This window comes from Convolutriloba macropyga, chromosome 2 (genome assembly GCF_964194025.1).
Source record: "Convolutriloba macropyga chromosome 2, txConMacr16.3, whole genome shotgun sequence".
NCBI classification, from domain to species: Eukaryota; Metazoa; Xenacoelomorpha; order Acoela; family Convolutidae; genus Convolutriloba; species Convolutriloba macropyga.
The window spans coordinates 42,065,776-42,092,150 of record NC_134469.1 but is presented as its reverse complement, the minus strand read 5'-3'; the positions used below and the strand labels follow the sequence as shown (position 1 = coordinate 42,092,150).

Below are 26,375 nucleotides of genomic sequence, written 5' to 3'. Positions count from 1 at the left end.
TACGCTTCAAAAAATTTAAAACTTTTGTAGCCTTTGCAATGCTGAGGTCAACATGCTTATCCCAACAGAATAAACTGTTCACAGTGATGCCCAAATCTACAATTGGATCCACGTGTTTCAAGCGCGACGCATTCAAAGAGAGTTCAGCATTGTTGTAGCGTTGATTAAAAGACAAAATTTTACACTTGTCCGATGAAAGTCCAACTCGTTTAAAATTGACCAGGAGGATAAGCTGTCTATATCACTTTGAATTTTGTCGATTGAAGAAACAGAAAACAATTTAAGGTCATCGCAATAAAGAAAATATTCAGAATGTTGTATTGAGTCTGTAACATCGTTAAGAAAATGATAAAGAGAAGGGGACCCAGCACTCTACCTTAAGGAACTCCTGACGTCACCACTGCTTCACTTCAAAAACATCCCTCAATTTTAACAACTTGCTTTCGACCGGTGAGATATGATTGAAAGAGCATTGGAAGATTGTGATCAAAACCAAATGAAGATAATTTATGTAACAGTAACCCGTGCGGAACTGAATCAAAAGCTTTTTTCACATCAAAATCACCATAGTAACCCCTAGTAACCCCTAAGTAACCCCTATTTTCACATCACAATAGTAACCCCTAAGAACAGAAAGTATGACATGCTTGTATATTACAAATTGCAGACACCATTCGTAATTTTCACAATCAATATTAAGCAACAGAAACAAATTTAATCAAGAGTGAACAGGATTTTAACAGAAAAAGCAAAAGCATCATAAATTATGATGGGGAATCATCACGGAATTCGACCTTGACGGGATATGTCCAGGAAGGTATGTTCTTGACGGGCTTCATCAAGCAGGCAAACCTGTTTCTGTTAGTTTAACTAACAGGGAGCCATGCGGGTAAAAATAACCTTGAGAAAATCCCAAACCGATTAAAGAAAATGGTTAAAATATACCAAGATAAATTAACCACTGATATGAACACAACCACCAACCACCATAATTAAAACCTCAACTCATTTATTCAGCTGCCTTTCTCCAAGCAATAAAACTCCTTATTCATCTCTGAAACAACACTTCTCATAATTTTTTTCATAACTTTAACTCTGTAACATTTGCTCAATATTTCTAATTCTTAAATTAAATAAAGTCTTGACTTAAAACATTTTTTTAGCTTACTCCCGAGAAATAAAGTGCTTTAGAAACCCTTAGCCAAAACAGTATCAGCAGAAAATGCATGGATATTATAGAGTTCTGCGAGTTCTATGAGCCATTTTTCACACTCTTTGGAGCTAATGTTTTTCTTTTTCGTGAATAAATTTTCGGTCACAAGATTTAGTAACTATCAAAAATTATTTTTCTCACTCTCAAAAAAAGACTTGTTTAATTTATTTAATGAAGCGCAAGTCAGCTGAAGATATCTCACTCGAATTGAAGGTTGTTTATGGGCAGCTAATAGAAACAATTTATGCAAACCCTTGTGAATCAAATTATGACATCCCAGCTATTGAAAAACATGAAATTGCTTTTCTCAGCTTTTTTTGCGTTGTTTTGAGACTGCAGGTCTTCGAAGCTACCGCAGTAATTTGGTAGCAACCGGCCAGCTGTTTTTTCGGGCCTTTCCCATTATAGCCCCCATATGGTTTATTTACGGTTATTCGAGTGAACGCTATATGACCGCTAAGCGTTATTGGGGCTATAAGGATCTTTTCCGTTTGTGCGCCACAGTACCAAATGCACCCCCAGTTTCAGAGCATGTGATATTACACAGTAAATCATTATGCATAACTATGGCACGTGATTCGGGTGTGCAAACAATGTGCAACCACTAAGCTGGGGCACAAACAGAAAAAATTTTAAATACCCGTTTATTCTTTGTCACATTTGCTCTTCCTTAATCTCATTTGGTCTCTGCTGGGTAGTATTCCTGATAGTTTTTTTCAGAATGAAACATGGCTCTCGCCGAACAAAAGGCACGTACACTACGTCGAGCTGTTGTTAACAAAGCAAAGAATTACACACCCATTGAAACTAAAGTACGCGAGGCTACATCAAATGACCCCTGGGGACCTGAAACTACACTTCTACATGAGATTGCAGATGCATCTCATAATGTTGTCGCGTTTGGGGAGATCATGAATGTGCTGTGGAAAAGAATAAATGATGATGGGAAAAATTGGAGACATGTAATGAAGAGCCTAACCGTTCTCGAATGCTTAGTTAAGAGTGGTTCTGAGAAATGCGCTGATCAATGTAAGAAAAATATATACGCCATTGAAACTTTATCAACTTTCCAGCACATTGACAAAGACGGCAAGGATATGGGACATGTAGTGCGAGAAAAAGCGAAAAATTTGGTTATTCTTCTGAAGGATGATGAAAGGCTGAAGTCTGAACGCCAAAAAGCTCTCAAACTTCGGGAGAAAATGAGCTCAACTACTGTATGGAGTTTAAGCTCAAACGGTCAAAGGAATGTGACCTCAGGAACAGCCTGGAGACCGACTTATGCATCAGATTCTTATCCGAGTGAACACCGCGCACAAAGATCTACTACTCTGCCAGCCACAACTGGAGCAGCTGCAGCGTCTGCAAACATTACATCGGAAATGCAGAATGCACTACCTACCGATGCAACTGAGGAGGAATTGCAACTGCAATTAGCCCTTGCGCTGAGTAAAGAGGAGGCAGAAAAAGAAGAGAGTCAGCGGAAAAATGCAGATATTCGGCTGCAGTTGGCTCTTGAAGAAAGTAAAAAAGACGATAAGAAAAAGCCACCAGTTCCTAGCAACGACCTATTGTCACTCAATTTAGGCCAGGGTGCAAGTGCGCAGCCCACTTTGAAAGAACAGGCTCAAAAGGCAATGACACAGACTGGCTCGCAGCAACCCAACTCAGCTTTTGATCCGTGGGGCCATTCCAATCCACCAGCTGTTGCAAATGACCCATTCGGCGGACCGGCGCCTACGAATGATCCATTCGGCGGCTTGGCCAACTCCAGCGGAAACACAGTAGCTCCCTATCCTGACTTGTTTACTTATGCAGGTGGAGGAATGCCGGCTCCTCTGGTGCCTACTTCGGACCAGAACACGATGGCTGATACAAACATATCGCAACAACCGGATGACATCATGGCTTTTGAGAGGCCGGCGTCGCCTACTACACAAGCGGCCGAATCATTTCTGGGAGATCACGCGAAGCTTGTCAATTTTGACAATCTCATTACTCCTACGCGACCCGTAAATAATGGAGAGATATTTCCCTCAAATCCTTTCTCTGGTTCCATTCCGGCAAGAGGAAACCCATTTCAGCCTCCAAAAGCGCCCCAGCCATCAATAAACGAACTGAGAAATCAACAGGCACAAGATATAATGGCGAATGGCGGTGGAAGCGGTACAATGAACGGCACCGGATTAGGTGATCAGAATGGACAGCCTCAACTGTTTACTCCTTTTACGCCTCTTTCACAACCAGGGAATATGCAATACCCGCCCCAACAGCCACCACCTATTCCGGCTTTTCCAGCAGGATTCGACAACTCTACCCCTGCTATTCCCCCTCAGAACACAAGCAATGATTTTAATCCATTTCGTTGAGACATGAGCTGGAATTTGGAGCGTTTCGTTGGGCTTAATTAGATGAATTGCATCGGTTTACATACTAGATTGACAATAATTTTGTATATCAAATAATAACATTTAAAGAGGTAGATAGGCAGAAAGCAATTGATTTGACCTGAAATTTATTTCTATGTTTCTTTATCCAAATCATGTATAGATCCCCTGACTAACAATCTCGTGGAAACATTCTCAAAATTTGATTATACTTAAAGCTTCATTGATAAATCTTTGAGAAATTGTTTCACGTTTCGTGCTGGGAGGTGAATTGATTTGTTCCATGTCTGACAGTACTCTAATGATCTGACATTATTTCCAATTTCCTCACAGCATCCTTCATATTGTAAATGTTTTTCTATTTAATCAATTTTAAACTTTTATCTTTTGTTTTTGTTTATGTCACAGATCAATTTTCGTCTCAATTTCTCACGAGCAATAATCCTACAGTGAAAAATTTATATAGATGAATGCTCTTATCAAAATAGGAATAGTAGTAATTTCTTCACTGCGTCAATTCTTCGAGAAGACTTCTTCGATTAGACCTTACTCATTCCCAATATTGTCCCAATTGTCTACCAAATGAAGCAGAGATAGACTGCCTCTAAAGAAGTAGCTCAAATGTTGTTTTAACTTTGATAGATTCTTAAAGCAGGAGAGAGACCTATACAAAAAGGGGTTCATACAAGAAAGATCCATTCTATTTATTTCACTATGTGCAAACTCTCAAGCAGAAAACAATTTTTTAAAATGAACAAGTTATTTAACCCAAAATGAGCCCAGAAGTAAAAAAAAAGACATCTGCACCCACTTGGAATTCTAGATTGGGAGTGAAAAATCAGATCAAATTCAAGTAGAGGTTAACAATGCTAAATAAACACGAGGTAAATCACGTTTAAAGTGAATCATGTGTGCACATGAAAAAGTTAACAAAAGGCTCTGGTGATTTGGTTATCAATTCATGTAAACAAACGTATGCGGAAATATAAAGTCCTGAATAAAACTCATATTTCTGACAACTTTTGGTGCTAACCAAATGCAATCTCAGTAAGTTCTAAACTAAAACCACAGAGCCCCAGAACATCGGATTGAATGTGAAGCAGCTAGGACATCTTGTTAATGAGATGTTTTTATGGGCCTACAATACAATACTGAAGGGCATTCCAAAATCTGTTATTATTTTTGAAAAAAGTTAAGAACCATTCGTTGTCAATGGAAAACATTCAGTTCAAAATATGCTTTTTGAGAAAACCGAGTGGACTTGTTACCAATGAAAATAACCCAGGTGTCCATTTTTTAACAAGCAAAATCAAAAATGAAAAAAAAGTTTGGAAATATATAACAAACTTTTACGAAGTTATTATGGCGTCGATTTAAAATCGATAAGCCTTTACTCTAAACTTTCATGATCAAGTTTTTTTTACTGAAAAAGGAGGACAGATTCGGATATGCTCATTTTTGTCTTATGAAACTTTTGAAAATAAGGATGAAGGGCAAAACAAAAAAAAGAACAAAAAAACCCCCCAGAACGCGAAATTTGCTTTTTTGCAAGGTCGAGACACAAAATACTATTAACCATTTATTTCAGCTATTCATAATGTTCTGTAATGTCACTATTATTATCACCGAGATCTATTAGTACTCATACTGTAACAAACCTACAGAAAAGAAGGTCTTCAACCAAAGCTCAAAAATATTTAGCCCAGACAATTTTTTTTACTGAAACAAATAGCTTCGAAGTAGTTAATACTATTAACTATAAAAGAGCCATTATGTAGCCTTATTACTTCGAAAGGTTTGATATGCTTTATTGTACACAATATATGGTTTCCGTTAAAAAAACATTCCAGTGTTGATGCATTGGTACAATATACTGAAATCTTGCGATTTAAAGGTGAAAAAAATGTCACATCCTTTTTTCTGGACCTTCGAAAGGCATTAGATACACTAGACAATAGTATTCTGCTAAGTAAACTTGAGAGCTATGGAGTTCGAGAAATTGCAATTGAGTGGTTCAAATCACATTTATTCGATCATAAAAAAGTTAAGTAAGTCCACGGTAGCTCATCTCCATGGGAGACTGTCACCTGTGTTGTTCCTCAGGTCTCCATCATAGGTCCATTGCTATTCATCATTTATGTTAACGACTTAACTCCTGCCTGTCCCAAGCTGAATGTCATTCTGCTACCTCACGACACAAATTTTACCGCAACAGGACTTGATGAAAACCTGATTCAGGATGAGCTCAATTCACTCAGCTTCTGGTCAGCCGCAAATAAGCTGAGTGTTAAAGTAGAGAACTAATCAACTAAACTTTAAAACAAGTGCTTCTAATTATATTTTTCCCTCCGCCTTATTCTATTTTGAACAACCAATTTGCTTTGCTGTAAATTTCTCGCAGTATAATTGCACTGGAATTTATCGTTTGGTAACAAGCCGGTATAATATCTAAACTGCGGTATTTTTTTCCAAGAGCTCAGCTCATTAACTTCTATAAAGGAAACATAAACGCCCTATTACAGTATGGTATACTTGTATCCGGATGCTGTAGCTTTACGACATTGAAAGCTCTCCACATCCTACAGAAAAAAAATGTCGAGTCTCATTTATTTCTGGGAGAGAAAAACGTAGATGATTTATTCGTGCGGAGTAAAATACTAACTGATTATGAACTAAATTTATACGAATTGCTTAAATTTGTTTTCATTCACTGAGGGCATGCATAGCTATTTTAAGTTGAATTGTGAATGTAACTTGAATATCACATTGAAATAAGACGCACGAGAAATACCCAGAATAATTTATTCAAAGACCGTACTTCAAAAAGGCCTTCCATAGGCGTTAAGTTACCTTCCGTTGCGTAAAAACTATTATTCGTAAAAATGGAATTCTTGGCGAGACTGAAGAAAGGCTTTCCAGAGGCGTTAAGTTTCCATCCGTTGCGTAAAAACTTATTCGTAAAAATGGAATTCTTGACGAGACCGAAGAAATCACGGGCTTTTATCATAAACTGAAAGAGTGGGTTCTCTTGGATAACGCGTGCTTGGCGAATTTAATTTTTAATGAGAGTTTTCAGGCGTGGATGTTGTCCAGGATGTAAAATGCATTAAGATATCATTTGAAATTTGCTACAATGAACAGATCATAAATTTCAGGTGCCGCACCTTCAAAAAATAATCAAAGTGCCTTTTTTAAACTGAAGGAGGTAGGGAAATTTTTTAGCATAAATTAAAAAAAAGTCGATCACTTTTTGTCTTAAATTGCCTTCAATTTAGCTAGGGTGGGAACCTAGAGGGCGACATTTCCACGTCTTGTCCTCTCCCAGATAATCTGTTAAGTTTTATACCTATTTTTTTTTCTTTGGAGAGATAAATTCTTTTTCATTAGACATCATTTAAACGTCAGAGAGACCCCCCAGTGTTGAGACTGAGGAACAAAACCTTAAAAAAAACATGGATAAGTTATACGGAAGTGTTAATAAGCATGTGCCGTTAAAGTAAACAAATTGTCTTAGTAGCAGTGAGATCAGTTTTGTTCATTTCATGATACTGAACAATAGAACAAATGAAACGCCAGAAATTAAGTCATATGTAATGCATTCTTCATATTGCTAAGGCATTTTTATAAACAAAACAGAAAAAATTGACATCCAGAAATCAATATTTTGTTTTCAAACTAAATTTCAGAGAGTAAAATCTTAATAAACAAATTCATTATTATTTAGACTAATTGACCTCTCATATTTCTCACTTAGACTCTCAATTAGACTCAAATTAGACATAAGTCAAAGCGGAAGTAAAAAAAATTGAGTTCTCAGTCTTTTAAATCTATTAGACTCAAATCTATTAAATCTATTTCTCAATTAGACTCAAATTAGACATAAGTCAAAGCGGAAGTAAAAAAAATTGAGTTCTCAGTCTTTTAAATCTAAACTGAGAATGAAGTTGAAATAGTGGTCACCCAAGTTAGATAGTCATAAGTTAAGTTGAATGAGGTATTGAGCTTGGTACTTAGCAAACAGTTTTCTGGCCAGTTACTCACCAAATCACATAAACCCACATATGCAAAAATGGGGAAAAGAGAAAAGCCGTGAGTATAATCTCTTAAAATTCTGCTGTTTAAATTTGAAAACCAATTAAAACCTCAGAAAATTCCGAAAACCGATTTAACTCTAAACTAGCAAACACGTTTGATCATATAGCAGCAAAAAGTGGAATGTTACAACAATTTAAACCTATACAGACGCTCGAAAAAGACTCGATAGCTGCTCGAAATTTTAAAAAGGCTTTGTTTCGCACTCTACGCTGGACGGGGTTTTTCATGATTCCACTCACAACTCTGTAGGATTCATACATCGATCGGCCAGAATTGAGTGATCAAAAAACCCAAATGTACTTACTGTTCTTCCCTCCATCAAGTGATGTGTGTACAATCATTTTAAGTATTAGAAAAGGTCTGATTATTTTAAAAGGAGAACTGTCAAAGTTTTTCATTTAAAATTCCTAGAGGCAATGTAAGCGGCGGTGTTTCTAATGGCTCTAGAAATAAATTTTCAAATAATTAATGTAGTTTTTTTTCAAAAAGTGTGCAAAATGTTACTTTGGCTGTTTAACCTCGATAACTGCTCGAAGAATACAAAGTTCTGAAAATGCTTTTCAAATGAATTGTTCATGTTGGGCTTTTTGATTTTTGCGCGATGGAAATTGTTCTCATTTAGATGTTGAGCAGCTGACTTATTTCAGTGTGACTTGTCAGTATTGGAGCTTAGTAACACTGCAACACAGAAAAAAATTATCATTAAATTTTTTTCGATGAAAATTTTGCTCAGGAAGCCATCAATAGTTGCCGTACATCAATTAAGACAACAAAATACCTTCTTCACTTAATCAAATGCATCGCATTTTTAATACTTCCCCAGAAGTCATTACACAAAAAACAAAATGCAAGTAGAAAAACAGGCCAAATGTTCAAATGCAGAAGTAGAAAAACAGGCCAAGAACATAAAAATTCTGGTTCAAATCCAAATTTCTTTCGTTATGAAAACCACGATACGACAATACGAAGCCTCATTATCGCTTCAGGGTTACTAAAACATGTAGATTTGGTAAAGATTTAAATAAATGTGCCAAAAATAAAAAAAGTGAAATTTCACTAAAATTTGAACCTCGATAGCTGCTCGAAAAAAACGCAATTTTGAACAGGTTTTTTTAGTTTTGCACTGTACGGTAGACGGGCTTTCTAGTGATGCCACTCACAGTCACAGTAACTAAAAAACCCAGTTATGCATTTTGTTGTTCCCTCCATTAAGCGTGGGAACAATAATTTTAAGTCCTCGAAAAGGTCTGATTGTATGAAAAGAACTGTCCAAATTTCCTGAAGGCTATTTAAGCTGCGGTGTTTCTTATGGCTCTAGAAATAAGTTTTCAAATATTTCATGTAATTTTATTTCAAAAATTGTGAAGTGTTGTTTTGGCTGTTTAACCTCGATAACTGCTCGAAAAATACAAAATTGTGAAAATGCTTTTCGAAGGAATTGTTCATGTTGGGCTTTCTCATTTTTGCGCGAGGGAAATTGCTCTCGTTTAGATGTTGAGTTGCTGACTTTTTTCAGTGTGACTTGTCAGTATTGGGGCTTAGTAACATTGCAACATAGATCAAAAAAATGTTTATTAATTTTTTATTGAAAATTTTGCTTAGAAATCAATCAACAGTTGCCCTAGACCAGATAAAACAAAAAACATTGACCACTTCAACAAATGCATCGCATTTTTAATACTGCCCCAGAAAGTCATTAGACACAAAAAAAATCAAAAGAGACATCAAACGCAAAAGCAGAAAAACAGTCCAAAAACCGAAAAGTCGTGGTTCATATCCAAACTTCTTTCGTTAAGAAAACTACGATTAGACAAGAATTAGCCTCATTATCGCTTTAGGATTACTAAAATATGTAAATTTTGAAAAGTATACCATAATTGTGCACTAATTAACAAACTGAAATGTTACAAAATTTGAAACTTCGATAGCTCCTTGAAAAAAAAAACGTAATTTCGAAAAGGTTTTTCAGTTTTGCACTCTACGCTGGGCGGGCTTTCTAGTGATGCCACTCACACTCTCAGTAAGTAAAAAACCCAGTTATGCATTTCGTTCTTCCCTCCATCAACTGGTGTGGAAAGAATAATTTTAAGTCCTCGAAAAGGTCTGATTATATTGAAAGAACTGTCAGTTTTTCCTTTTAATTTCCTGGAGGGTATTTAAGCTGTGGTGTTTCTAATGGCTCTAGAAATATTTTTTCAAATAATTCATGTGGTTTTTTTCAAACAGTGTTACTTTGGCTGTTTAACCTCGATAACTGCTCGAAAAATACAATGTTCTGAAAATGCTTTTCGAAGGAATTGTTCATGTTGGGCTTTCTGGTTTTTGCGCGAGGGAAATTGATCTCATTTAGATGTTGAATGGCTTATTTTAGTGTGACTTGTCAGTATTGGGGCTTAGTAACACTGCAACACAGAACCAAAAATTTTGCCTAGAAAGCAATAAATAGTTGCCCTTGCTGCTCGAAAAAAAAAACGTAATTTTGAAAAGGTTTTTTTTTTACTTTTGCGCTCTACGCTGGACGGGCTTTCTAGTGATGCCACTCACACTCACAGCAACTAAAAAACCCAGTTGTGCATTTTATTCTTCCATCCATCAAGTGGTGTGTGAAGAATAATTTTAAATCCTCGAAAAGGTCTGATTATATTGAAAGAACTGTCCAAATTTCCTGAAGGCTATTTAAGATGCGATGTTTCGAATGGCTCTAGAAAAAATTTTTCTAATAAGTAAGGTAATTTTTTCAAAAAGTGTGAAAAGCGTTACTTCGGCTGTTTAACCTTGATAACTGCTCGAAAAAATTAAAATTATGAAAATGCCCTGCAAATGAATTGTTCATGTTCGATTTTCTGGTTTTGCACGATGGAAATTGCTCCCGTTTAGAGGTCGGGTGGCTGACTTATTTCAGTGTGACTTGTCAGTATTGGGGCTTAGTAACACTGCAACACAGAACAAAGATATCATTAATTTTTTTCAATGAAAATTTTGCTTAGAAAGCAATCAATAGTTGCCATAGACCAATTAATACAACAAAATACATTCACCACTTATGCATGGGATTTTTAATACTGACCCAGACAGTGATCACATAAAAAATCAAAACAGACCTCAATTGCAAAAGTAGAAAAACAGGCCAAGAACCGAAAAGTCATGGTTCAAATCCAAACTTCTTTCGTTGAGAAAACCACGATAAGACAATAATTAGCCTCATTATCGCTTCAGGGTTACTAAAACATGTAAATTTGGAAAAGGTTAACATAATTGTGCGAAGATTAACAGAGTGAATTGTTACAAAAATTTAAACCTGTATAGCTGCTCAAATAAAACGTAATTTTGAAAAGGTTTTTCTAGTTTTGCGCTCTACGCTGGACGAGCTTTCTAGTGATGCCATTCACACAGAAACTAAAAAAAACCAGTTATGCATTTTGATGTTCCTTCCATCAAGTGGTGGGGGAGCAATAATTTTAAGTCCTCGAAAGGGTCTGATTATATTAAAAGAACTGTCCAAATTTCTTGAAGGCTATTTAAGCTGCGTTGTTTCTGATGGCTCTAGAAATAAATTTTCAAATAAGTAATGTAAGTAATGTAATTTTGTTTCAAAAAGTTTGAAAAGTGTTACTTCGGCTGCTTAACTTTGATAACTGCTTGAAAAATACAAAATTATGAAAATGCCCTGCAAATTAATTGTTCATGTTCGACTTTCTGATTTTTGCACGATGGAAATTGCTCTCGTTTAGAAGTTGGGTGGCTGACTTATTTCAGTGTGAATTGTCAGTATTGGGGCTTAGTAACACTGCAACACAGAACAAAGAAGATATCATTATTTTTTTTCTATGAAAATTTTGCGTAGAAAGCAATCAATATTTGCCGTAGACCAACTAAGACAACAAAATACATTCACCACTTAAATAAATGCATGGAGTTTTTAATACTGACCCAGAGAGTGATCACATAAAAAATCAAAACAGACCTCAAACGCAAAAGTAGGAAAACAGGCCAAGAGCTGAAAAGTCATGGTTCAAATGCAAACTTTTTCGCTAAGAAAACCACGATAAGACACTAATTAGCCTCATTATTACTTCAGGGTTACCAAAACATGTAAATTTTGAAACGGTTGAAATAATGTAATTTTGTTTCAAAAATGTTAAAAGTGTTACTTCGGCTGTTTAACCTTGATAGCTGCTCGAAAAATACAAAATTATGAAAATGCACTGCAAATGAATTGTTCATGTTCGACTTTCTGATTTTTGCACGATGGAAATTGCTCCCGTTTAGAAGTCGGGTGGCTGACTTATTTCAGTTTGACTTGTCAGTATTGGGGCTTAGTAACACTGCAACACAGAACAAAGAAGATATCATTATTTTTTTTCTATGAAAATTTTGCGTAGAAAGCAATCAATATTTGCCGTAGACCAACTAAGACAACAAAATACATTCACCACTTATGCATGGGATTTTTAATACTGACCCAGACAGTGATCACATAAAAAATCAAAACAGACCTCAATTGCAAAAGTAGAAAAACAGGCCAAGAACCGAAAAGTCATGGTTCAAATCCAAACTTCTTTCGTTGAGAAAACCACGATAAGACAATAATTAGCCTCATTATCGCTTCAGGGTTACTAAAACATGTAAATTTGGAAAAGGTTAACATAATTGTGCGAAGATTAACAGAGTGAATTGTTACAAAAATTTAAACCTGTATAGCTGCTCAAATAAAACGTAATTTTGAAAAGGTTTTTCTAGTTTTGCGCTCTACGCTGGACGAGCTTTCTAGTGATGCCATTCACACAGAAACTAAAAAAAACCAGTTATGCATTTTGATGTTCCTTCCATCAAGTGGTGGGGGAGCAATAATTTTAAGTCCTCGAAAGGGTCTGATTATATTAAAAGAACTGTCCAAATTTCTTGAAGGCTATTTAAGCTGCGTTGTTTCTGATGGCTCTAGAAATAAATTTTCAAATAAGTAATGTAAGTAATGTAATTTTGTTTCAAAAAGTTTGAAAAGTGTTACTTCGGCTGCTTAACTTTGATAACTGCTTGAAAAATACAAAATTATGAAAATGCCCTGCAAATTAATTGTTCATGTTCGACTTTCTGATTTTTGCACGATGGAAATTGCTCTCGTTTAGAAGTTGGGTGGCTGACTTATTTCAGTGTGAATTGTCAGTATTGGGGCTTAGTAACACTGCAACACAGAACAAAGAAGATATCATTATTTTTTTTCTATGAAAATTTTGCGTAGAAAGCAATCAATATTTGCCGTAGACCAACTAAGACAACAAAATACATTCACCACTTAAATAAATGCATGGAGTTTTTAATACTGACCCAGAGAGTGATCACATAAAAAATCAAAACAGACCTCAAACGCAAAAGTAGGAAAACAGGCCAAGAGCTGAAAAGTCATGGTTCAAATGCAAACTTTTTCGCTAAGAAAACCACGATAAGACACTAATTAGCCTCATTATTACTTCAGGGTTACCAAAACATGTAAATTTTGAAACGGTTGAAATAATGTAATTTTGTTTCAAAAATGTTAAAAGTGTTACTTCGGCTGTTTAACCTTGATAGCTGCTCGAAAAATACAAAATTATGAAAATGCACTGCAAATGAATTGTTCATGTTCGACTTTCTGATTTTTGCACGATGGAAATTGCTCCCGTTTAGAAGTCGGGTGGCTGACTTATTTCAGTTTGACTTGTCAGTATTGGGGCTTAGTAACACTGCAACACAGAATGAAGATATGATTAATTTTCTTTCAATGAAAATTTTGCTTAGAAAGCAATCAATAGTTGCCGTAGACCAATTAAGACAACAAAATACATTCACCTCTTAAACAATCGCATGCAATTTTTAAAACTGACCCAGAAAGTCACCTCAAACGCAAAAGTCGAAAAACAGGCAACCAACCGAAAAATCGTGGTTCAAATCCAAACTTCTTTCATTAAGAAAACCATGATACGACAATAATTAGTCTCATTATCGCTTCAGGGCTACTAAAACATGTAAATTTTGAAAAGGTTAACATAATTGTGCGAAAATAAACAAAGTGAAATGCTGAAATGTTACAAAAATTTAAACCTGGATAGCTGCTCAAAAAAACGTAATCTTGAAAATGTTTTTTTAGTTTTGCGCTCTACGCTGGACGGGCTTTCTAGTGATGCCACCCACATTCACAGTAACTAAAAAAAACCCAACTGCATTTTGATCTTCCTTCCATCAAGTGGTGTGGAAAGAATAATTTTAAATCCTCGAAAAGGTCTGATTATATTGAAAGAACTGTCCAAATTTCCTGAAGGCTATTTAAGCTGCGGTGTTGCTAATGGCACTAGAAGTAAATTTTCAACTAAATAATATAATTGTTTCAAAAACTGTGGAAACTGTTACGGCTGTTTAACCTTGATAACTGCTCGAAAAATACAAAATTATGAAAATGCTTTTCGAAGGAAATGTTCATATTGGGCTTTCTAATTTTTGCGCGAGGGAAATTGCTCCCGTTTAGAAGTCGAGTGGCTGATTTATTTCAGTGTGACTTGTCAGTATTGGGGCTTAGTAACACTGCAACACAGAACAAAGAAGATATCATTAATTTTTTTCATTGAAAATTTTGCTTAGAACGCAATCAATAATTGCCGTAGACCAATTATGACAACAAAATACATTCACCACTTAAATAAATGCATGGAATTTATAATACTGACCCAGAAAGTGATCACATAAAAAATCAAAACAGACCTCAGACGCAAAAGTAGGAAAACAGGCCAAGAACCGAAAAGTCATGGTTCAAATCCAAACTTTTTTCGCTAAGAAAACCACGATAAGACACTAATTAGCCTCATTATCGCTTCAGGGTTTCTAAAACATGTAAATTTTGAAAAGGTTCAACTGATTAATGTAATTTTGTTTCAGAAAGTGTGAAAAGTGTTACTTCGGCTGTTTAACCTTGATAACTGCTCGAAAAATACAAAATTATGAAAATGCCCTACAAATGAATTGTTCATGTTCGACTTTCTGATTTTTGCACAATGGAAATTGCTCTCGTTTAGAAGTCGGGTGGCTGACTTATTTCAGTGTGACTTGTCAGTGTTGGGGCTTAGTAACACTGCAACACAGAACAAAGAAGATATCATTAATTTTTTTCATTGAAAATTTTGCTTAGAAAGCAATCAATGGTTGCCGTAGACCAATTAAGACAACAAAATACATTCACCACTTAAACAAATGCATGGAATTTTTAAAACTGACCCAGAAAGTCATCACATAAAAAATCAAAACAGACCTCAAACGCAAAAGTGCAAAAACAGGCAAAGAACCGAAAAGTCGTTCAAATCCAAAATTCTTTCGTTAAGAAAACCATGATACGACAATAATTAGTCTCATTATCGCTTCAGGGTTACTAAAACATGTAAATTTTGAAAAGGTTAACTTCTTTGTGCGAAAATTAACAAAGTGAAATGTTACAAAAATTTAAACCTGGATAGCTGCTCAAAAAAACCGTAATTTTGAAAAGGTTTTTTAGTTGTGCGCTCTACGCTGAACGGTCTTTCTAGTAATGCCACTCACACTCACAGTAACTAAAAAACCCAGTTATGCATTTTGATCTTCCTTCCATCAAGTCGTGTGGAAAGAATAATTTTAAATCCTCGGAAAGGTCTGATTATATTGAAAGAACTGTCCAAATTTCCTGAAGGCTATTTAAGCTGCGGTGTTTTTAGTGGCTCGAGAGGTAAATTTTCAAATAAATAATGTAATTGTTTCAAAAACTGTGAAAAGTGTTGACTTGGCTGTTTGACCTTGATAGCTGCTCAAAAAATACAAAATTATGAAAACGCCCTGCAAATGAATTGTTCATGTTCGACTTTCTGGTTTTCGTGCGATGAAAATTGCTGCGGTTTAGAAATCGGGTGGCTGACTTATTTCAGTGTGACTTGTCAGTTTTGGGGCTTAGTAACACTGCAACACAGAACAAAAAAGATATTAATTTTTTTTCAATGAAAATTTTGCTTAGAAAGCAATCAATAGTTGCGGTAGACCAATTAAGACAACAAAATACTTTCACCACTTAAACAAATGCATGGAATTTTCAATACTGACCCAGAAAGTGATCACATAAAAAATCAAAACAGACCTCAAACGCAAAAGTAGAAAAACAGGCCAAGAACCGAAAAGTCGTGGTTCAAATCCAAACTTTCGATAAGAAAACCACGATAAGACAATAATTAGCCACGTTATTGCTTCAGGGTTACTGAAACATGTACATTTTGAAAAGGTTAACATAATTGTGCGAAAATAAACAAAGTGAAATGCTGAAATGTTACAAAAATTAAAACCTGAATAGCTGCTCAAAAAAACGTAATCCTGAAAATGTTTTTTTTTTTAGTTTTGCGCTCTACGCTGGACGGGCTTTCTATTGATGCCACTCACACTCACAGTAACTAAAAAAAACCCAGTTGTGCATTTTATTCCATCCATCAAGTGGTGTGGGAAGAATAATTTTAAATCCTCGAAAAGGTCTGATTATATTGAAAGAACTGTCCAATTTTCCTGAAAGCTATTTAAGATGCGGTGTTTCGAATGGCGCTGGAGATAAATATTCAAACAAATAATGTAATTTTGTTTCAAAAAGTGTGAAAAGTGTTACTTCGGCTGTTTAACCTTGATAACTGCTCGAAAAATTTAAAATTATAAAAATGACCTGCAAATGAATTTTCATGTTCGACTTTCTGATTTTTGCACGATGGAAATTGCTCCCGTTTAGAAATCCGGTGGCTGACTTATTTCAGTTTTACTTGTCAGTATTGGGGCTTAGTAACACTGCAACACAGAACAAAGAAGATATCATTAATTTTCTTTCAATGAAAATTTTGCGTAGAAAGCAATCAATAGTTGCCGTAGACCAATTAAGACAACAAAATACATTCACCACCTAAACAAATGAATGGAATTTTTAATACTGACCCAGAAAGTGATCACATAGAAAATCAAAACAGACCTCAAACGCAAAAGTAGAAAAACAGGCCAAGAACCGAAAAATCGTGGTTCAAATCCAAACATCTTTCGTTGAGAAAACCACGATAAGACAATAATTAGCCTCATTATCGCTTCAGGGTTACTAAAACATGTAAATTTTGAAAAGGTTAACGTAATTGTGCAAAAATAAACAGAGTGAAATGCTGAAATGTTACAAACATTTAAACCTGGATAGCTGCTCAAAAAAACGTAATCTTGAAAATGGTTTTTTAGTTTTGCGCTCTACGCTGGACGGGCTTTCTAGTGATGCCACTCACACTCACAATAACTAAAAAAAACCCAGTTGTCCATTTTATTCCATCCATTAAGTGGTGTGGGAAGAATAATTTTAAATACTCGAAAAGGTCTGATTATATTGAAAGAACTGTCCAATTTTCCTGAAGGCTATTTAAGATGCGGTGTTTCGAATGGCATTGGAGATAAATTTTAAAACAAATAATGTAATTTTGTTTCAAAAAGTGTGAAAAGTGTTACTTCGGCTGTTTAACCTTGATAACTGCTCGAAAAATTTAAAATTATAAAAATGACCTGCAAATGAATTTTCATGTTCGACTTTCTGATTTTTGCACGATGGAAATTGCTCCCGTTTAGAAATCCGGTGGCTGACTTATTTCAGTTTTACTTGTCAGTATTGGGGCTTAGTAACACTGCAACACAGAACAAAGAAGATATCATTAATTTTCTTTCAATGAAAATTTTGCGTAGAAAGCAATCAATAGTTGCCGTAGACCAATTAAGACAACAAAATACATTCACCACCTAAACAAATGAATGGAATTTTTAATACTGACCCAGAAAGTGATCACATAGAAAATCAAAACAGACCTCAAACGCAAAAGTAGAAAAACAGGCCAAGAACCGAAAAATCGTGGTTCAAATCCAAACATCTTTTGTTGAGAAAACCACGATAAGACAATAATTAGCCTCATTATCGCTTCAGGGTTACTAAAACATGTAAATTTTGAAAAGGTTAACGTAATTGTGCAAAAATAAACAGAGTGAAATGCTGAAATGTTACAAACATTTAAACCTGGATAGCTGCTCAAAAAAACGTAATCTTGAAAATGGTTTTTTAGTTTTGCGCTCTACGCTGGACGGGCTTTCTAGTGATGCCACTCACACTCACAATAACTAAAAAAAACCCAGTTGTCCATTTTATTCCATCCATTAAGTGGTGTGGGAAGAATAATTTTAAATACTCGAAAAGGTCTGATTATATTGAAAGAACTGTCCAATTTTCCTGAAGGCTATTTAAGATGCGGTGTTTCGAATGGCATTGGAGATAAATTTTCAAATAAATAATGTAATTTTGTTTCAAAAAGTGTGAAAAGTGTTACTTCGGCTGTTTAACCTTGATAACTGCTCGAAAAATTTAAAATTATAAAACTGCCCTGCAAATGAATTGTTCATGTTCGACTTTCTGATTTTTGCACGATGGAAATTGCTCCCGTTTAGAAGTCCGGTGGCTGACTTATTTCAGTTTGACTTGTCAGTATTGGGGCTTAGTAACACTGCAACACAGAACAAAGAAGATATCATTAATTTTCTTTCAATGAAAATTTTGCTCAGAAAGCAATCAATAGTTGCCGTAGACCAATTAAGACAACAAAATACATTCACCACTTAAACAAATGCATGGAATTTTTAATACTGACCCAGAAAGTGATCACATAAAAAATCAAAACAGACCTCAAAAACAAAAGTAGAAAAACAGGCCAAGAACCGAAAAATCGTGGTTCAAATCCAAACTTCTTTCGTTGAGAAAACCACGATAAGACAATAATTAGCCTCATTATCGTTTCAGGGTTACTCAAACATGTACATTTTGAAAAGGTTAACATAATTGTGCGAAAATAAACAAAGTGAAATGTTACAAAAACTTAAACCTGGATAGCTGCTCAAAAAAAACGTTTGAAAATGTTTTTTTAGTTTTGCGCTCTACGCTGGACGGGCTTTCTAGTTATGCCACTCACACTCACAGTAACTAAAAAAACCCAGTTGTGCATTTTATTCCATCCATCAAGTGGTGTGGGAAGAATAATTTTAAATCTTCGAAAAGGTCTGATTATATTGAAAGATCTGTCCAAATTTCCTGAAGGCTACTTAAGATGCGGAGTTTCGAATGGCTCTGGAGATAAATTTTCAAATAAATAATGTAATTTTGTTTCAAAAAGTGTGAAAAATGTTACTTCGGCTGTTTAACCTTGATAACTACTCGAAAAATACAAAATTATAAATGCCCTGCAAATGAATTGTTCATGTTCGACTTTCTGATTTTTGCACGATGGAAATTGCTCCCGTTTAGAAGTCGGGCGGCTGACTTATTTCAGTTTGACTTGTCAGTATTGGGGCTTAGTAACACTGCAACACAACAAAGAAGATATCATTAATTTTCTTTCAATGAAATATTTGCTTAGAAAGCAATCGATAGTTGCCGTAGACCAATTAAGACAGCAAAATAAATTCACCACTTAAACAAATGCATGGAATTTTTAATACTGACCCAGAAAGTGATCACATAAAAAATCAAAACAGACCTCAAACGCAAAAGTAGAAAAACAGGCCAAGAACCGAAAAATCGTGGTTCAAATCCAAACTTCTTTCGTTAAGAAAACCACGATAAGACAATAATTAGCCTCATTATCGCTTCAGGGTTAGTAAAACCTGTAAATTTTGAAAAGGTTAACATAATTGTGCGAAGTATAACAAAGTGAATTGTTACAAAATTTTAAACCTGGATAGCTGCTCAAATTAAACGTATTTTTGAAATGGTTTTTCTAGTTTTGCGCTCTACGCTGGACGAGCTTTCTAGTGATGCCACTCACAGTCACAGAAACTAAAAAAACCAGTTATGCTTTTTGATCTTCCTTCCATCAAGTGGTGTGGGAGCAATAATTTTAAGTCCTCGAAAAGGTCTGATTATATCAAAAGAACTGTCCAAATTTCCTTAAGGCTATTTAAGCTGCGGTGTTTCTAATGGCTCTAGAAATAAATTTTCTAATAAGTAATGTAATTTTTTTCAAAAAGTGTGAAAAGTGTTACTTCGGCTGTTTAACCTTGATAACTGCTCGAAAAATACAAAATTATGAAAATGCCCTGCAAATGATTTGTTCACGTTCGACTTTCTGATTCTTGCACAATGGAAATTGCTCCCGTTTAGAAGTCGGGTGGCTGACTTATTTCAGTTTGACTGATCAGTATTGGGGCTTAGTAACACTGCAACTCAGAACAAAGTTATCATTAATTTTTTTTAAATTAAAATTTTGCTTAGAAAGCAATCAATAGTTGCCGTAGACCAATTAAGACAACAAAATACATTCACCACTTAAACAAATCCACATAAAAAATTAAAACAGACCTCAAACGCAAAAATATAAAAAACAGGCCAAGAACCAAAAAATCGTGGTTAAAATCCAAACTTTCGTTAAGAAAACCACGATAAGACAATAATTAGCAACATTATTACTTCAGAATTACTAAAACATGTAAATTTTGAAAAGGTTAACTTATTTGTGCAAAAATTAACGAAGTGAAATGTTACAAAAATTTAAACCCGGATAGCTATTCAAAAAAAAAAACGTAATTTTGAAAAGGGTTTTTAAGTTGTGCCCTCTACGCTGGACGGGCTTTCTAGTGATGCCACTCAGACTCACAGTAACTAAAAAACCCAGTTATGCATTTTGATCTTCCTTTCATCAAGTGGTGTGGAAAGCATAATTTTAAATCCTCGGAAAGGTCTGATTATATTGAAAGAACTGTCCAAATTTCCTGAAGGCTATTTAAGTTGCGGTGTTTCTAATGGCTCTAGAAATAAATTTTCAAATAAGTAATGTAATTTTGTTTCAAAAAGGCTGAAAAGTGTTACTTCGGCTGTTTTACCTTGATAACTGCTCGAAAAATACAAAATTATGAAAATGCCCTGCAAATGAATTGTTCATTTTCGACTTTCTGATTTTTGCGCGATGGAATTTGCTCCCGTTTAGAAGTTGGGTGGCTGACTTATTTCAGTGTGATTTGTCAGTATTGGGGCTTAGTAACACTGCAACACAGAACAAAGATATCATTAATTTTTTTTCAATGAAAATTTTTCTTAGAAAGCAATCAATAGTTACCGTAGACCAATTAAGATAACAAAATACATTCACCACTTAAACAAATGCATGGAATTTTCAATACTGACCCAGAAAGTGATCACATAAAAAATCAAAACAGACCTCAAACGCAAAAGTAGAAAAACAGGCCAAGAACCGAAAAGTCGTGGTTAAAATCCAAACTTTCTTTAAGAAAACTACGATAAGACAATAATTCGCCTCATTATAGCTTCAGGGTTACTAAAACATGTAAATTTCGAAAAGGTTAACATAATTGTGCGAAAATTAACAAAGTGAAATGTTACAAAAACAACCTGAATAGCTGCTAAAAAAACGTAATTTTTAACATGTTTTTTTTTAGTTTTGCGCTTTACGCTGGACGGGCTTTCTAGTGATGCCACTCACACTCACAGTAACTAAAAAAACCAATTATGCATTTTGATCTTCCTTCCATCAAGTGGTGTGGGAACAATAATTTTAAGTCCTCGAAAAGGTCTGATTATATTAAAAGAACCGTCCAAGTTTCCTGAAGGCTATTTAAGCTGCGGTGTTTCTAATGGCTCTAGAAATAAATGTTCTAATAAATAATGTAATTTTTTTTTCAAAAAGTGTGAAGTGTTACTTCGGCTGTTTAACCTTGATAACTGCTTGAAAAATACAAAATTATGAAAATGCCCTGCAAATTAATTGTTCACGTTCGACTTTCTGATTCTTGCACAATGGAAATTGCTCCCGTTTAGAAGTCGGGTGGCTGATTTATTTCAGTTTGACTGATCAGTATTGGGGCTTAGTAACACTGCAACTCAGAACAAAGTTATCATTAATTTTTTTAAAATTAAAATTTTGCTTAGAAAGCAATCAATAGTTGCCGTAGACCAATTATGACAAAATACATTCACCACTTAAACAAATCCACATAAAAAATTAAAACAGACCTCAAACGCAAAAGTATAAAAACAGGCCAAGAACCGAAAAATGGTGGTTAAAATCCAAACTTTCGTTAAGAAACCACGATAAGACAATAATTAGCAACATTATTGCTTCAGGGTTACTAAAACATGTAAATTTTGAAAAGGTTAACTTATTTGTGCGAAAATTAACGAAGTAAAATGTTACAAAAATTTAAACCCGGATAGCTGCTCAAAAAAACGTAATTTTGAAAAGGTTTTTTAGTTTTGCGCTCTACGCTGGACGGGCTTTCTAGTGATGCCACTCACACTCACAGTAACTAAAAAAACCCAACTGTGCATTTTGATCTTCCTTCCATCAAGTGGTGTGGAAAAAATAATTTTAAATCCTCGAAAAGGTCTGATTATATTAAAAGAACCGTCCAAGTTTCCTGAAGGCTATTTAAGCTGCGGTGTTTCTAATGGCTCTAGAAATAAATGTTCTAATAAGTAATGTAATTTTTTTTTCAAAAAGTGTGAAGTGTTACTTCGGCTGTCTAACCTTGATAACTGCTCGAAAAATACAAAATTATGAAAATGCCCTGCAAATGATTTGTTCACGTTCGACTTTCTGATTCTTGCACAATGGAAATTGCTCCCGTTTAGAAGTCGGGTGGCTGACTTATTTCAGTTTGACTGATCAGTATTGGGGCTTAGTAACACTGCAACTCAGAACAAAGTGATCATTAATTTTTTTAAAATTAAAATTTTGCTTAGAAAGCAATCAATAGTTGCCGTAGACCAATTATGACAAAATACATTCACCACTTAAACAAATCCACATAAAAAATTAAAACAGACCTCAAACGCAAAAGTATAAAAACAGGCCAAGAACCGAAAAATCGTGGTTAAAATCCAAACTTTCGTTAAGAAACCACGATAAGACAATAATTAGCAACATTATTGCTTCAGGGTTACTAAAACATGTAAATTTTGAAAAGGTTAATTTATTTGTGCGAAAATTAACGAAGTAAAATGTTACAAAAATTTAAACCCGGATAGCTGCTCAAAAAAACGTAATTTTGAAAAGGTTTTTTAGTTGTGCGCTCTACGCTGGACGGGCTTTCTAGTGATGCCACTCACACTCACAGTAACTAAAAAAACCCAACTGTGCATTTTGATCTTCCTTCCATCAAGTGGTGTGGAAAGAATAATTTTAAATCCTCGGAAAGGTCTGATTATATTGAAAGAACTGTCCAAATTTCCTGAAGGTTGTTTAAGTTGCGGTGTTTCTAATGGCTCTAGAAATAAATTTTCAAATAAGTAATGTAATTTTGTTTCAAAAAGTGTAAAAAGTGTTTCTTCGGCTGTTTAGCCTTGATAACTGCTCGAAAAATACAAAATTATGAAAATGCCCTGCAAATGAATTGTTCATTTTCGACTTTCTGATTTTTGCGCGATGGAATTTGCTCCCGTTTAGAAGTCGGGTGGCTGACTTATTTCAGTGTGATTTGTCAGTATTGGGGCTTAGTAACACTGCAACACAGAACAAAGATATCATTAATTTTTTTTTCAATGAAAATTTTTCTTAGAAAGCAATCAATAGTTACCGTAGACAAATTAAGACAACAAAATACATTCACCACTTAAACAAATCCACATAAAAAATTAAAACAGAACTCAAACGCAAAAGTATAAAAACAGGCCAAGAACCGAGAAATCGTGGTTAAAATCCAAACTTTCGTTAAGAAACCACGATTAGACAATAATTAGCAACATTATTGCTTCAGGGTTACTAAAACATGTAAATTTTGAAAAGTTTAACTTATTTGTGCGAAAATTAACGAAGTGAATTGTTACAAAAATTTAAACCCGGATAGCTGCTCAAAAAAACGTAATTTTGAAAAGGTTTTTTAGTTGTGCGCTCTACGCTGGACGGGCTTTCTAATGATGCCACTCAGACTCACAGTAACTAAAAAACCCAGTTATGCATTTTGATCTTCCTTTCATCAAGTGGTGTAGAAAGAATAATTTTAAATCCTCGGAAAGGTCTGATTATTTTGAAAGAACTGTCCAAATTTCCTGAAGGCTATTTAAGTTGCGGTGTTTCTAATGGCTCTAGAAATAATTTTTCAAATAAGTAATGTAATTTTGTTTCAAAAAGTGTGAAAAGTGTTACTTCGGCTGTTTAACCTTGATAACTGCTCGAAAAATACAAAATTATGAAAATACCCTGCAAATGAATTGTTCATTTTCGACTTTCTGATTTTTGCGCGATGGAATTTGCTCCCGTTTAGAAGTCGGGTGGCTGACTTATTTCAGTGTGATTTGTCAGTATTGGGGCTAAGTAACACTGCAACACAGAACAAAGATATCATTAATTTTTTTTTCAATGAAAATTTTTCTTAGAAAGCAATCAATAGTTACCGTAGACCAATTAAGACAACAAAATACATTCAGCACTTAAACAAATGCATGGAATTTTCAATACTGACCCAGAAAGTGATCACATAAAAAATCAAAACAGACCTCAAACGCAAAAGTAGAAAAACAGGCCAAGAACCGAAAAGTCTTGGTTCAAATCCAAACTTTCTTTAAGAAAACCACGATAAGACAATAATTAGCCTCATTATAGCTTCAGGGTTACTAAAACATGTAAATTTCGAAAAGGTTAACATAATTGTGCGAAAATTAACAAAGTGAAATGTTACAAAAACTTAAACCTGAATAGCTGCTAAAAAAACGTAATTTTTAACATGTTTTTTTTTCTAGTTTTGCGCTCTACGCTGGACGGGCTTTCTAGTGATGCCACTCACACTCACAGTAACTAAAAAAACCAATTATGCATTTTGATCTTCCTTCCATCAAGTGGTGTGGGAACAATAATTTTAAGTCCTCGAAAAGGTCTGATTATATGAAAAGAACCGTCCAAGTTTCCTGAAGGCTATTTAAGCTGCGGTGTTTCTAATGGCTCTAGAAAAAAATTTTAATAAGTAAGGTAATTTTTTCAGAAAGTGTGAAAAGTGTTACTTCGGCTGGTTTAACCTTGATAACTGCTCGAAAAATACAAAATTATGAAAATGCTTTTCAAATGAATTGTTCATGCTCGACTCTCTGATTTTTGCGCTAAGGAAATTGCTTATTTCGGTGTGACTTGTCAGTATTTGGGCTTAGTAACACTGCAACACAGAACAAAAAGGATATCATTTAATCTTTTCCAATGAAAATTTTGCTTAGAAAGCAATCAATAGTTGCCATAGACCATTTATGACAAAATACGTTCACCACTTAAACAAATGCATGGAATTTTTAATAATGACCCAGAAAGTCATTACATAAAAAATCAAAGCAGACCTCAAACGCAAAAGTAGAAAAAACAGGCCAAGGACCGAAAAGTCGTGGTTCAAATCCAAACCTCTTCCGTTAAGAAAACTACGATAAGACAATAATTAGCCTCAATATCCCTGCAGGGTTACTAAAACATGTAAATATTGAAAAGGTTAACATAGTTGTGCGAAGTTTAACAAAGTGAAATGTTCCAAAAATTTAAATCTCGATAGCTGCTCGAAAAAAACGTAATTTTGAAAAGGTTTTTTTAGTTGTGCGCTCTACGCTGAACGGTCTTTCTAATGATGCCACTCACACTGACAGTAACTAAAAAACCCAGTGGTGCATTTTGTTCTTTCTTCCATCAAATGGTGTGGGAACTATAATTTTAAGTCTTAGAAAAGGTCTGATTATATTGGAAGAACTGTCAAAGTTTTTCGTTTAAATTTCCTGAAGGCTATTTAAGTTGCGGTGTTTCTAATGGCTCTAGAAATAATTTTTCAAATAAGTAATGTAATTTTGTTTCAAAAAGTGTGAAAAGTGTTTCTTCGGCTGTTTAACATTGATGACTGCTCGAAAAATACAAAATTATGAAAATGCCCTGCAAATGAATTGTTCATTTTCGACTTTCTGATTTTTGCGCGATGGAATTTGCTCCCGTTTAGAAGTCGGGTGGCTGACTTATTTCAGTGTGATTTGTCAGTATTGGGGCTTAGTAACACTGCAACACAGAACAAAGATATCATCAATTTTTTTTTCAATGAAAATTTTTCTTAGAAAGCAATCAATAGTTACCGTAGACAAATTAAGACAACAAAATACATTCACCACTTAAACAAATCCACATAAAAAATTAAAACAGACCTCAAACGCAAAAGTATAAAAACAGGCCAAGAACCGAAAAATCGTGGTTAAAATCCAAACTTTCGTTAAGAAACCACGATAAGACAATAATTAGCAACATTATTGCTTCAGGGTTACTAAAACATGTAAATTTTGAAAAGGTTAACTTATTTGTGCGAAAATTAACGAAGTGAAATGTTACAAAAATTTAAACCCGGATAGCTGCTAAAAAAACGTAATTTTGAAAAGGTTTTTTAGTTGTGCGCTCTACGCTGGACGGGCTTTCTAATGATGCCACTCAGACTCACAGTAACTAAAAAACCCAGTTATGCATTTTGATCTTCCTTTCATCAAGTGGTGTGGAAAGAATAATTTTAAATCCTCGGAAAGGTCTGATTATATTGAAAGAACTGTCCAAATTTCCTGAAGGCTATTTAAGTTGCGGTGTTTCTAATGGCTCTAGAAATAATTTTTCAAATAAGTAATGTAATTTTGTTTCAAAAAG

General features: G+C 34.6%; 2 protein-coding genes across 3 annotated transcripts in view; both read left to right on the top strand.

The window, feature by feature from the left end:
* Positions 1–26,375, top strand: part of LOC142358676 (uncharacterized) — a 207,122-nt gene that overhangs the window by 106,082 nt on the left and 74,665 nt on the right. The gene's annotated exons all lie outside the window — the stretch shown is intronic.
* Positions 1,902–3,990, top strand: LOC142358675 (epsin-2-like). The gene has a single exon (XM_075410175.1). It carries the CDS (start codon positions 1,942–1,944, stop codon positions 3,580–3,582), a length of 1,641 nt encoding a protein of 546 aa, XP_075266290.1. The 5' UTR covers positions 1,902–1,941; the 3' UTR covers positions 3,583–3,990.

Bases quoted from the DNA above. Each gene is read 5' to 3' on its own strand.
- LOC142358675 (XM_075410175.1), top strand. From the start codon at position 1,942: ATGGCTCTCGCCGAACAAAAGGCACGTACACTACGTCGAGCTGTTGTT.